The 13358-nt window shown below is 41.8% G+C and overlaps 1 protein-coding gene across 10 annotated transcripts in view; it reads right to left on the bottom strand.

Moving 5' to 3' along the window:
• Positions 1–13358, bottom strand: part of HECW1 (HECT, C2 and WW domain containing E3 ubiquitin protein ligase 1) — a 296682-nt gene that overhangs the window by 168042 nt on the left and 115282 nt on the right. For all 10 annotated transcript variants that reach the window (XM_087892405.1, XM_087892404.1, XM_087892401.1 and 7 more), the window contains one exon: positions 7770–7877. In XM_087892405.1, the coding sequence (XP_087748531.1) occupies positions 7770–7877 (108 nt within the window). The remainder of the gene's footprint in view (positions 1–7769; positions 7878–13358) is intronic.

The following is a 13358-nucleotide window of genomic DNA, read 5'->3' on the forward strand; positions in this document are numbered from 1 at the left end:
AATCTCCAGTACCAATCAGAAGGGAAAAAAAATATTATCCAAAACTTTTTAAATAAATTATATAGTGAGGATGATATTTCAGAAGAAAGCATTAAACAATATTTAGAAATGAGGGACTTACTAAAAATACCAGAAGAAACTAGGAAAATGCTAAACGATAAGCTAACTCTAATGGAGATGAAGGAGGCGATCAAAAAACAAAAAAATAATAAAACACCAAGACCAGACAGGATTCTGGCAGAGATATACAAAAAATTTCAGGAGCCACTGGAGGGAATAATGCTAGAACTGTATAATGAAGTATTAGAACGAGCTAAATTACCAAATAAGTGAAATGAGGCATTTATAACATTAATACCCAAAGAAGATACTGATAACATTAACTTTCATTGTTAAATGCCAACTATAAAATATTTGCATAGCGGAAAGATTTAAAAAAATATTGAATGAAATTATTCACTCTGACCAAAATTGGTTTTTCCCAAAAAGACAATTAAGAAACAACACAAGAATGTTCATGAACCAGTGATGGGATTCAGCCAGTTCGCACCACTTCGGGAGAACCAGTTGTTAACTTTCTAAGCAGTTTGGTGAACTGGTTGTTGGAAGAAATCATTAGGGCAGAGAACTGGTTGTTAAATTATTTGAATCCCACCACTGTCATGAACATATTAGAATATTATGAAGCTCACCCTGAAAAACAGATTGCATTAATCTTTGTGGATGCACAAAAAGCCTTTAACAATCTAAACTGGCAGTTCCTCATTACCCAATTAATAAGTATGAATTTCTGAGAAAAAATTGTAGGGATGATTAAGGCAATATATTCGAATCAAATTGCCAAAATAATAGTAAATGAGGACCTATCAGAGAAAATTAATATTAAAAAAGGAGTTGGACAAGGACATTATCCCCCTAACTTTTTATCTAGAAAAAAAATGATCACCAGTGCTAGGCTACCTTAAGATGCTGGGAGAAAAAAAAATCCTAGAATGGAACCAATATTGTTGCTTAGTAAACTAACTTGAGAGAGTCTTTGCTTATTTTAGTGAAGGAAGAAAGAAATTAAGTTTTATATTTGAGAAGCAATTTATTTCAGGCACACATTGCCAATAATCCCCTTTCCAATTGAATTCAAATAGATAAAAGCAAAGAAAAAAAGAATGATTTATCACATTGTTTTTGATGTTCCAATTGCAATAGCAATAGCAATAGCAATAGCACTTAGACTTATATACCGCTTCACAGTGCTTTACAACCCTCTCTAAGCAGTTTACAGAGTCAGCATATTGCCCCCAACAATCTGGGTCCTCATTTTACTCACCTTGGAAGGATGAGGCTGAGTCAACCTTGAGCCTGGTGAGATTTGAACTGCCAAATTGCAGGCAGCCGGCAGGCAGCAGAAGTAATCTGCAGTTCTGCATTCTAATCACTGGCCACCACAGCTCTTGCATTCCCTTCACTATTAATAATTCTGGAATAATATGGAGATGAATGGAGACTATCTCACATAATGTATAGTATCTCAAATTCAAATCTTTATCAGTGCACAACATATGTACAATAAGATTGGTTGAGTTCCCTCAGTGCACCCCACCCCAACACAATACAACTCACAGTGAAGACAGAAAATCCCTATCCATACTATCAGTGCCAGTAGAAATCATGACACAGCAAGTCAGTATATGTGGCAGTAGATTTCAAGAGTTTTCACAGAGCAAGTCCAGTTGGGTTGGAAATGTTTTCTGTGGGCTAAAGAATAGGATAATTATTAGCCAAAAGAGATAGAAGTCTGGAAAGGTTTTCTCTCAGGTCTAAAATATGACCGTTGGGCAGCAGACCAAAATGGCGGCGCCGCAGTGAACCCCGAGCTTAGGGAGGCGATGCGATGTTCGACATTTTCAGGGGTGTCGAGGGTCAGTTAACCATCTTTTAACCCCCTCCCAGCGAGCCAAGGTGTTGCCAGCTCGATAGAGCCGTGGATGGAGCCAGAGGAACAGCTGACTGTCGGGGAGGAGGTTAGAGGACAGTGCGGAGAACGGCGCAATTGGGGCCCGGCTGTCGGGGCCTAGGCGGCTGCCAGGGCTAGCACAACCGGCGCCACAGGCAGCGAGGTTGGTGTGGTGGCGGCACCGACAACGATGGTGCCGACAGGAATGCCGGGGCAGCTAAACAACTGTGGTTCGGAGGCAGGCTTGGGCGCCACGGTCGGCAGCGCAGAGGCAGCGGCGATGGCTACGGCGGCGGAGGTGACTGCAGTGGCGAGGGCGGTGGCACTGGAGGCAGCGTGGGCGGCAGCAGTACCTGGAGGCTTGGCTGCAAAGATGCCCCCGTTGTTGTTGGAGAAGAGGGCAGCATTACAATCGTTAGGATCCCTCAGTTTTTGAGGGTTCTGGACACTCCCCTCTTTTTTTCTGAAGCATTGGAGGGGGCTTAACAACTTAATGGGCTGAATAGCCTGAAGATCAAGTTTATGGGGAAGGAATTGAGGATTGTCAGGTGGGGGATGACGGTTGGTCTCCCCCGTAACTGTTCCCCTCCCCCCTTTTATTAGGCTTAGGCCTAATATGGCCACTCAGCATAAATTTACAACTTTTGATTGATCTGCGGCCTTATTTGACCATTATTTGACCATCTTGTCCTCCCTGGGTTACCCGGATTATTCGATTATTCAATCATTTATTCCATCCTATGACTACACCTTGCTTTTTTCTGAACTAAGCCTCAGCTATCGCTGGTGTCAGAACGGGAGGAGGCACAGACACCGAGAGTCTTGGACTATGGTGGGATGGACCATCTCTTGTTTGACCTTATGACTCTGGTTTGGTTACCTTGAAAGGGCGGCCTTTGAGACTTTTTCCCACCATTGAATAAACTTATTATAATCACAAGACTTCCCATCATTGTGAGAGGGCGATGATGTCCCGATGTTCTGATGTTTTTAGCATATTGTCTTCTCTTTAACATCTTTTCCTCCCTTATTTAATCTACCTGTTTTTAACCATCTCTAACACCCTTTAGTAGAAAATGATCCTTCATCACTCTCAGCTCGTTGCTATTCTTTAATGTATTCAACTGTGGAGCTCCTTGCACTGCGAGACTCCCCCCTCTCACAGGTTTGGCCCTCTCAACTATCAAGGGCTGCCTTTGATGACGGGTTTTGGAACCCCGAGAGGTGGTACGCTAAAAAACGGAGGCTCTGGGGTTTTTAAAATAGATTTTTAGATCCAATTTTAAGGGGATCCAGGAGGAGGGTGGTTTTTAATAATAAAAATGAGACTGGGGGGGGGGTCTCTTAAGGATCAGCAGCCATGCCATTCTGACAGTCCCGGAGGGTTGGGGCAGTTGGGAGTCGTAGGGGATGCTCGGAGGAGGGTGGGACATTCTATACCTGTGATGGTGGGAAGGGGCAGAAGAAATCGAAGTAGGGGTGGGGAGCATCACACCAGATGCATTCGGATGGTGACTTGCTCCCATACATCCTGCTCACCCTGCTTTCCTGGGGATATGAGAGCGAGGGACCCTGGTTTCCGTCTGATATATGTGAATGCCAGGTCCGTGATGAATAAGGCTCTCCTCATACGAGATCTTATTGATGAGGAGGGTGCGGACCTGGCCTGTATCATGGAGACCTGGTTGGGGCAAGAGGGGGGAATCCCTCTCTCTGATTTATGTCCCTCAGACTTTCATGTCTTGCACCAGCCGTGACACCAGGGAAGGGGTGGGGGATGGCAGTGGTTGTTAGAGAAAGCCTTAGTCCTAAGGAGGTCACTGTCCCTCAGATAGGCGGGTGTGAGTCTCTTCTATTGAAGTGGGACCCTGGAGTTCAGTCGGGCTTGTTGGTCACATACCTATCTCCCAGCTATGTTGCCACAGCCCTGCCCGCACTGTTCGATGTCTTGACTGAAGTGGCACTCGAACTCCCCAGCCTTTTGGTTGTGGGAGATTTTAATCTGCCTTCGATCGGCAAGTCATCTGAGACAGTCCGGGAGTTCATGGCCTCCATGGCAGCCATGGACCTGACTCAGGTTATTCAGGGCCCAACTCATAAGGAGGACACACACTCGACCTGGTTTTCCTCTCTGGGCAGTGGATAAATGGTCATGGTAAGGGGGAACTTTCCATCACTCCCCTGTCATGGACTGACCATTCCCTCCTTAGACTGGACTTTCAATCTGCCAACCCTTGCCGCTGGGAGATGGGACCCATAAAATGGTTCCGCCCTAGGCGCCTGATGGACCCAGAAAGGTTCTTGAAGGAGCTTGGGACATTCCCCACCTCTCAATCCTGCGATTCAGCTGAGGCTCTGGTGGCATCCTGGGAACGGGTGGCTACCGACACCTTGGACAGAATCGCACCTTTGCGGCCTCTAACCCGATGCAGATCCCGGATTGCTCCTTGGTTTTCCATGGAGCTCCAGGAAATGAAACGTCAGAAAAGACGCCTAGAGGAGAGTTGGAGGTCCTCCCGATCTGAATCTGACCGAACACAGTTAAGAACCCATATCAGGTTTTATCTAGTGGCGATGGAAGCGGCGAAATGAGATTACTTTGCCGCACTCATTGCATCTGCAGAAAACCGCCCAGCAGTCCTGTTTCGTGTGACCCGCTCCCTCCTCAATCAGGGAGTGAGGGAAGACCCTTTGCAGGGCAGAGCTGAGGATTTTGTACAGTTTCTGCATGATAAAATCGCTCAGATCCAGATCGGATTGGACTCTGACTGGGCAGAATCCAATCGGAAGACTAGGGTGGGTCTTGAGAATAATATCTGGATTGAGTTTGTTTCTGTCAAGGAAGTGGACAGGATTATGGGCAAACTTAGTTCCTCCACTTGCTTACTGGATCCTTGTCCCTTCTGGTTGGTTTCGGCTGCCAGGGAGGTGACTAGAGACTGGATCCAGGCAATTGTCAACGCTTTGTTGAGAGAGGGGAACTTCCCCGCCTCTCTTAAGGAAGCGATGGTTCGATGTCTCCTCAAGAAGCCTTCCCTGGATCCAGACTCACTTAATAACTATCGTCCCGTCTCCAACCTTCACTTCATCGAGAAGGTTGTTGAGACTGTAGTGGCACAACAGCTCCCACAATTCCTGGAGGAAACGGAATACCTTGACCTGTACCAATCGGGCTTCTGACACGGACACAGCACGGAAATGGCATTGGTCGCTCTGGTGAATGATCTCTGGCGGGCTCGGGATGGTGGTTGTTCCTCCATCCTGGTCCTACTTGACCTCTCAGCGGCTTTTGATACCATCGACCATGGTATCCTACTGCAGCGACTTGTGGGGTTGGGGTGGCAGGCACTGTCTTACAGTGGTTCTCCTCCTACCTCTCAGGTCGCTTTCAGTTTGTATGGGCGGGAAGGCAGAGATCCACCCTGAGGCCCCTTAATTGTGGGGTGCCTCAGGGGTCGGTTCTCTCCCCCCTACTCTTTAACATCTATATGAAGCCACTGGGTGAGATCATTCGTGGCTTTGGGGTGAGATATCATCAATATGCTGATGATACCCAATTATACATCTCCAGCCCAGCTCACCCCAGAGATGCCCTTTCCGTGATGTCCCATTGCCTGGAGGCGGTACGGGCCTGGATGGGCAGAAACAGACTCAAACTCAATCCCTCTAAGACTGAGTGGCTGTGGATGCTGGCATCTCGGGTTTCAGAGGCCCCATCGCTTGTGATAGATGGGGAAAACTTGCACCCGTTGATAGGGCTTGCAACTTGGGTGTCCTCCTGGATGCTGTCCCTAGAAGACCATCTAACGGTCGTGACCAGGGAGGGCCTTTGCACAGATTCGCCTGGTGCACCAGTTGTGCCCTTTCCTGGACCAAGATGACCTTCGCACAGTCACTCATGCCCTGGTTACGTCCCGGTTGGATTACTGCAATTCCCTCTACATGGGTCTGCCGCTGAGATGCACCCGGAGACTCCAGCTGATCCAGAATGCAGCTGCACGGGTTGTTACAGGAGCCCCTTGTTACTCCCATATAACACCCCTTCTGCGTGAGCTGCACTGGTTACCAGTGGTTCTCCAGGTCCGTTTCAAGGTCCTAGTTCTCACTTATAAGATCCTACATGACTTAGGCCCGGGATATTTGCAGGACCTTCTCCTGCCTGCCTCTCACCGTCCTGTTTGCTCACATAGGATCGCTCTCCTCAGGGTTCCGATGGTGAGCCAATGTTGTCTTGCTGTGCCCAGGGGTAGGGTGTTCTCTGTGGGTGCTCCCACCCTCTGGAATGAATTACGTACCGAGCTCCGGACGGCTCCTGATCTCCGTTCCTTCCGTCGGGACTTGAAGACTTGGCTGTTCAAACAAATAGGCTGACTCTGATTCCGGGTTTTATTATTTACTATTAATTAATTATTTGGATTAAAATGGGATTTTATTGTACTTGTTTCTTAACTTGTGTTCACTGCCCTGAGTCCTTTGGGAGAATGGCAGCATATAAATACATGTAATAAATAAATAAATAAATAAATAAATAAATAAATAAATAAATAAATAAATAAATAAAATGGATCTTGAATGCAATTATACTATATATGCACATTTTTCATTATCAATAATATAGTACATTAAATTTAACCTAGTATTTTTGGTCATTTTCCAAAACGGCAGTGTCCTTCCTTTATTATTTTTTGCTTTTTTGTTGTTGTTTCTTATAGGTACATATTTCTAATATCATTAAACTTATATTCCTGAATTTTAGAGCTAGCATATGCAAGCACTTAAAAGTTACTGTTAGGAAATTGTTATTACCCAACGGGTTGGTCAGGAAATATATAAACCAACATAGTGTGTTTGTAGCTAAAAGTATTATGTAGTTTTAAAAACTTGTTGCATCATCATGCATCCTGATTGGCTGAGCTCTGTAGCCAATGTACTTAAGGAGAATTGAATTATGGTTTGTGTGGACACTACACCATTTTACCTGCTGATATGCTGTAACTATATTTGATCTCTCTCCATGATCATTGCTTGATCATGGCTATTTATTGCTTTTCTAATATTTATTGACTGTTTTTATATTGAACTGTGTTCCTGACTGAAACTAAAGAAGATCTGTTTTATTGTATTTTTCTACAACTGGTAAGAAGACTTTATATTGGAAAATATCCCTGGACTGATCTTTATCACACTTTATATTTGTATGACTTGGAATGTTTTTGGACTATGATTTTGCTTTTTCCCTAAAAGTAAAGTATTATCAAAACCCAGTTTGTTTGTATGTTAACTGTTATTATCCACAATCATTCTCAGTCGCTTTCGTGTGTAAACTCAAAGGGTACTCTACTCAATAACTCACAACATTGGTTGTGAGCCAAGAATATCATTAACAGTTACTTCAGGAATAATGTGTATAGAAGAGCACATAAAAGTACCCTGGGCTCTTGCTATGTGAGCCCAAAAGTACCAACCTCTTCAAACTGCAATAAAGGAACAAATAATAAAGAATATGACAGCACTAATAATCCATTTGTCTCTCTGAGAAGAAAATAATTACACATAGTCTTGTTTATTTCATAAAGATCATAAATTTCGGTAAAAAAACAAACAAACCCAAATCATTTTATATTTAAACATGTGGGTAATTGAGCCTGACTTCCTGTGTTCATAAATTCAAAAATCTCTGCTGATCAATACAATAAATGAACATTAGTTGAATTTATATTGAAAAATGGAGTGATTATATTACCAAATTTTGATTTGATTTGTAAGCACAGCTCTATCAATGTTCACTAAAGTAGTGAGGCAGAACAATGATACTTACATTCTGCAAAGCAAGAACTGACATCAATTTTCCAGATAATCTGGCCTTGGTGAGAGCCATTTACTCCACGATTTTTGTAGTCCAAGAAGTTTTCTGATAGAACCTCATCTGGGAAGTAAATAAAAAATTATTTCACAGCAAAAGAAGGAATCATTGGCAAATTGTTTGTATGATTGTAAGCCATCCAGAGTTACCCTGAGGTAAGATTGGTGGCAATAAATTTTATAAATAAATGAATAAATGAAATGCACTACTGGGGACACGGTGGCTCAGTGGCTAAGACGCTGAGCTTGTCGATCGAAAGATCAGCAGTTCAGTGGTTTGAATCCCTAGTGCCGCTTAACGGGGTGAATTCCCGTTACTTGTCCCAGCTTCTGCCAACCTAGCAGTTCAAAAGCATGTAAACAATACAAGTAGAAAAATAGGAAACACTTTTGGTGGGAAGGTAACAGCGTTCCATGTGCCTTTGGCATTTAGTCATGCCAGCCACATGATCACAGAGACGTCTTTGGACAGCGCTGGTTCTTCGGCTTTGAAACGGAGATGAGCACCGTGTCTTAAAGTCGGGAACAACTGAAACATACGTGCGAGGGGAACCTTTACCTTCTACTACTGTCTTTTGATTAAAGTAGAATTAACATGAATCCTAAGGCAAATGAACTAAACAAAGAAAAAACTTCTTCATGAATGCACACTTTCTTTATCACAAAGGATTTTAGCATGCATACCATTTCTATTTTTAATAGTAATTTTACTGTTATTATTACTAAATACTAAATATTATTAAAATAATTGCAATTGTAATTTTTAGTAATGCAAACTAAAATAAAAATGAAGAAAAATAAGAATGTAGTATTGAAAAAGAAATACAAGCAGTCCTCAACTTTTGACCACAACTGAGCCCAGAATCTCAGTTGTTGAGCGAAGCATGACAAGTGGGAGCTGAAATTTGCTCAATGATAATTGAGCAAATCAGCCCACGTGACTGGTTTGCTCAATTACCACAATCCTGGCATTCTCATTTGCAGTCATTAAATGATTTTGTGGGTTGTTAAGTGGAGTCTCAGATAAGCAGAGTGGGTTGCCTGGAAGAGGGAGAGCCTGGAAGGTTCTGATTAGAGCTAAAAATCCTTCCTGCCTAAATCAGACCAGGATTTTCCATCCTGAGGGAGAGATACTCGTGTATGTTCTTGGCTGGACCTTGCAAGGCTTACCCTTCCTACCTGAAGAACTCTGTGCTCCTGACCTACTTGTACTGTCTTTCTGCTTGGATTTCATCTCCCTCTTTTTTTTTTTAATACATTTTTTTTATTATAGTTCAAAAAACAAAAACAAAAGCAAATGTATAATAGTTTTTCTATCACAGTGTAACATCACCAAAATATCCATGTATATATACACCAATAATCAGAAAGTAAAAATAAAAACTATTTACTCCGTCTTGTCTCTAGGGACTAACTGTCTGCCAATGTCCTAGGATCGTGATGGCGAACCTATGGCGCAAGTGCCAAAGGTTGGCACACAGCGCCCTCTCTGATGGCACACAAGCCGTCGCCCCAGTTCAGCTCTACTCCGCATGCATGTACGCCTCCCGCTGGCCAGCTGGTCTTCGAATCTCTGCCATGCATGTGCGGGTGCAATGCAGGGGTGCATGCATACAGGGGTGCAGGGTACGTGCATGGGTGGGTGGGTGGGGCAAGTGCAGGGTCCCACTCATGCATGCACAGGGGTGGGGTGTGTGCGGAGGGCCATGTGTGCATGTGGGGGGAGGGCACATGTGTGGGGCCGGGCGCACATTGCATTTGGGGGGTTTGGCCGCGCATGCGGGCACTTTGAGCACTCGGTCCAGAAAAGATTAGCCATCACTGTCCTAGGAACTTAATTTATTTATATTTTTGTTTGTTTGTCCCATCTCACAGAATTCTTCAAAGCTTTGGAAAGCCTCTTTTGTAAATCCAATATAAGAAAATCATGCAAGTCACCCTGTTACTTTTTTATTGATATATTCCTTTTCATGATTAATACATTAGTTGGTTTCTTTTGTATGTCCAGTATAGCATCTTTTTCCGCATCATTATAGCTTATCATTTTAAATCTACTTTAATAGCAATCAGCAACCTGACGGCGGCCATCCAGGCTGGACCACAGCCAGCCTTAGATCTGCAGCGGTGCCTTGGCCCTGCCTCCTGAGCGTACGCACGGGAGGCGGTGAGCGTACAGAGCCTAGTGTCCCTGGGGACTGCATTCTGAACACTTGCCTTTCACCAAGGAGGCCAGCCCTCGCACGCTCACCACCTCCTATGTGCACGCCTAGGGAGTGGGGCTGAAGTGGTGCGGCAGATCTAAGGCTGGCCAAATCCATACAGAGTTCACTTGTAGCTTTTCAAAATTGAAGTTCTAATAACCTTTTGCTGTTAACCCTCTGATTTTTAAAGAAGTCCTTAAACTGTTATTTAAAACTTTTTCACTAAGGATTGAAGAAAATCTTCAAATGTTGATTCAAAGATTCCTAATAGTTGAAAAGCAATTAACAAGTAATTTCTAAAAGTGATTAGAACAGGAAATATGACAACCCAGTCATATGGTGTCCTTAAAGGCACCAGCTGTGGTTGAGCAAGATTGCTATTCTCTCATCTCCCCAACCCTAAACCTACCAGAAACTGCTGTGTTGAAATTTCCTAATGAGGAGCAACTCTATGGAACACTTGTGGGCAATCTCAAGTCCTCTCTTTATCTGAAGAGGAATCACAAAGAGTCAATCCACTTCCTGGTTCTTCATTCCATTTTCACTGAAGCCATCTGTAATTAATCACTTCTTCCCTGAAAATCTTGAATGTTCCTCAACATTCCTCAATGTTCACAAAATGTTCTCTCTCACTTTCTTTCTCTGCCTCCCTCCCTCCCTTTTTCAACTGAGGTAAAAATTTTAAACTGGCATTCTCTTAAAATAGCAAAAGAGTTTATGAATTTCTTTCATTTCAAAAATGAGTCATAAAAATAAGTAGTTCTACCTAGGGAAAGCTAGAAATTCTTCAGAATAATTAATCAACACTTTACAGTCCATCTCAATAGCCCAGAAAAGTGTAAGAGGGATGCTAATAGCTAGATATATAACAGGTCACTTTGGTTTCAAAGAGATGTAGAAGTTTATAAATCTTAGACCTGACTCGTAAGGGGAGAAAGCTATTATTGTTGTAATATACTTGTCAGTGCTTAACTAATGTATCTTTTTTTTCTTCCTTTTTTTTTTTTTGCCTTTTTAATCGACTTATTTCTTTCTTTTTAAGTCTTTATTAAGTTTGGTTCTTGTAAAATTTCCAATTTTTTTTCCTTTGAAGTTTGTATTTTAATTTTCTGCCCTAAAAAATAAACAAAAAAATGTAAGAGGGATGTAATTCACATAAATTTCCAGGGCACTTTGATGGCTTTTATCTGTTATATAAATAAGATAAATTTAATTTTCTTATTACATGCATGTGAAAACTTTAAATGTTACTAATAGTTTAATAGTTTACTAATACTAAAACTTTAAATGTTTACTAATAGTTCATTTTAGGGGATAGTTTTGTGTTGTTCAATTTATTGATTATATTTTTATTGGTCAGTGATCAAAATAAAGTTCTGTTTATTTGACAATTCACTAGTATTTGAAGCTGTATTTGACTTGGTGTATCTTAGAATAAATCCTCAAACTAAGGGAGATGGCTGACAGCCTGCTGGGTCAAGATATGGTTCGTTTGAACCACATACAGAACACATTCTAGCCAATGTTACCATTTTCTCCCAAAAGCATATAGTTAGTGGTTCTGTAATAAGTATACCATGTACAAAATATTCTCTAAAATTCACCGTGTATTAGAATTACTGTGCACTCGTACATTAAATGTAGCTTCATTAAATATTGCTCTTTCACTGTGAATTTCAGTGAATTTGAGATTTGCCCCAATCTATATTCAGAAAATCCTCACTAATTAGAATATTTGCATGTTACATTCATTTTTAGAGAGATTTGCCTTTTAGGAAAAATAAAATTAAAGGCAAAAGTGAAGAGAAAGAAGCATATGATACTTAAAGCAAAGTTTCTCTGGCTAATTAGTTCAAAATAGGTTTGACACATTTTTTTAAAAAAAAAAATAAGAACAAGAAATTGTCTAAAAATTGTGAAAGTATGATGACATTTTATCAGATTTTAAAAAAATATTTTACTTTTTCTATGAGGATAATGAAGATGAAAGTCTACAATATATCAATAAGCAGAACATAATATGACCTATATATGAAATCATAAATTACAAATTGCCTGTTTTAGGCATTTATGACTCAAGATAAGTTAGATGAACTTGCCTAGATGAAATGAAACTAGAGTTTTTCACATTTTTCAAAGGCCACTTAGTTGTGAAATTCTTCCAATCTACTATTTTCATAATAGACACAAATTATGAAATACATAAAATATCTTTATTCTGTAGGGCATATTTCTATTGATTCCATTATTATTTAAAATTCTTTTCTTCAAAAACATGTTTTTGTTCATATTATATTCTACTACAAGGTGTCAAACTCCTGGCATCACGTTGTCACGTGATGCTTCCCGATGTTTTTCACAGAGCTGGGATGGGCGCATGACGCATCTGGCTTGTGGCTGCCACTTTTGACACCCCTGTACTACAATATTACAACCAAGGGTGGGTTCTAAAAATTTTTTACTACCAGTTCTGTGGGCATGGCTTATTTTGTGGGTGTGGCTTGGTGGAGGGGTAATGTGACCGGGTGGGCGCGGCCAACTTTTTTTAAAAACTTTTTAAATTATTTTTTCTACAACCTTAAGAGGTTGCAGAAAAAAATGCTTTTTAAAAGCCTCTGATGATCAGGCAATTCAGCTGGGATCACCGGAGGCTTTTAAAGGCATTTTTTTTCCTGCAACCTTTTCGGCCGAAGAAGTTGCAGAAAAAAAATGCTTTTAGAAGCCTCTGACGATTGGGCAACTTCACCTGGGATTGCTAGAAGCTTTTAAAGGCATTTTTTTTCCTACAGCCTCTTCGGCCGAAGAGGTTGCAGAAAAAAATGCTTTTAGAAGCCTCTGACGATCGGGCAACTCAGCTGAGATCGCCAGAGGCTTTTAAAGGCATTTTTTTTCCTACAGCCTCTTCGGTTGAAGAGGTTGCAGAAAAAAATGCTTTTAGCTGAGCCTGGAGATCATCAGAGGCTTTTTTTTTTTAACTTTTAAAAGCATTTTTTCGGCTGAAGAGGTTGTAGAAAAAATGCTTTTAAAAGTAAAAAAAAAAGCCTCTGATGAGGTGGATGGGGTAAGTGAGTGGCAACCGGGCCGGGGACCGGTTCGGGGCACGTGACCAGCCACTGTTATTACTGGTTCTCCAAACTACTACAAATTTTTACTACCGGTTCTTACGAACCGGTGCAAACCGGGAGCAACCCACCACTGATTACAACATATAGTCCTTGACTTAGCAACCATTCAAAGTTACAACCCCCCCCCAAAAAACCCAGCTACTTATGACCTGGTTTTGAAGTTATGGATGCTATAGCACTCCCTGGTCACATGTAGCAAATTCAGGGAGATTCGCCCTT

This window comes from Pantherophis guttatus, chromosome 4 (assembly GCF_059756535.1).
Source record: "Pantherophis guttatus breed Tessera chromosome 4, ASM5975653v1, whole genome shotgun sequence".
Classification (NCBI taxonomy): Eukaryota; Metazoa; Chordata; class Lepidosauria; order Squamata; family Colubridae; genus Pantherophis; species Pantherophis guttatus.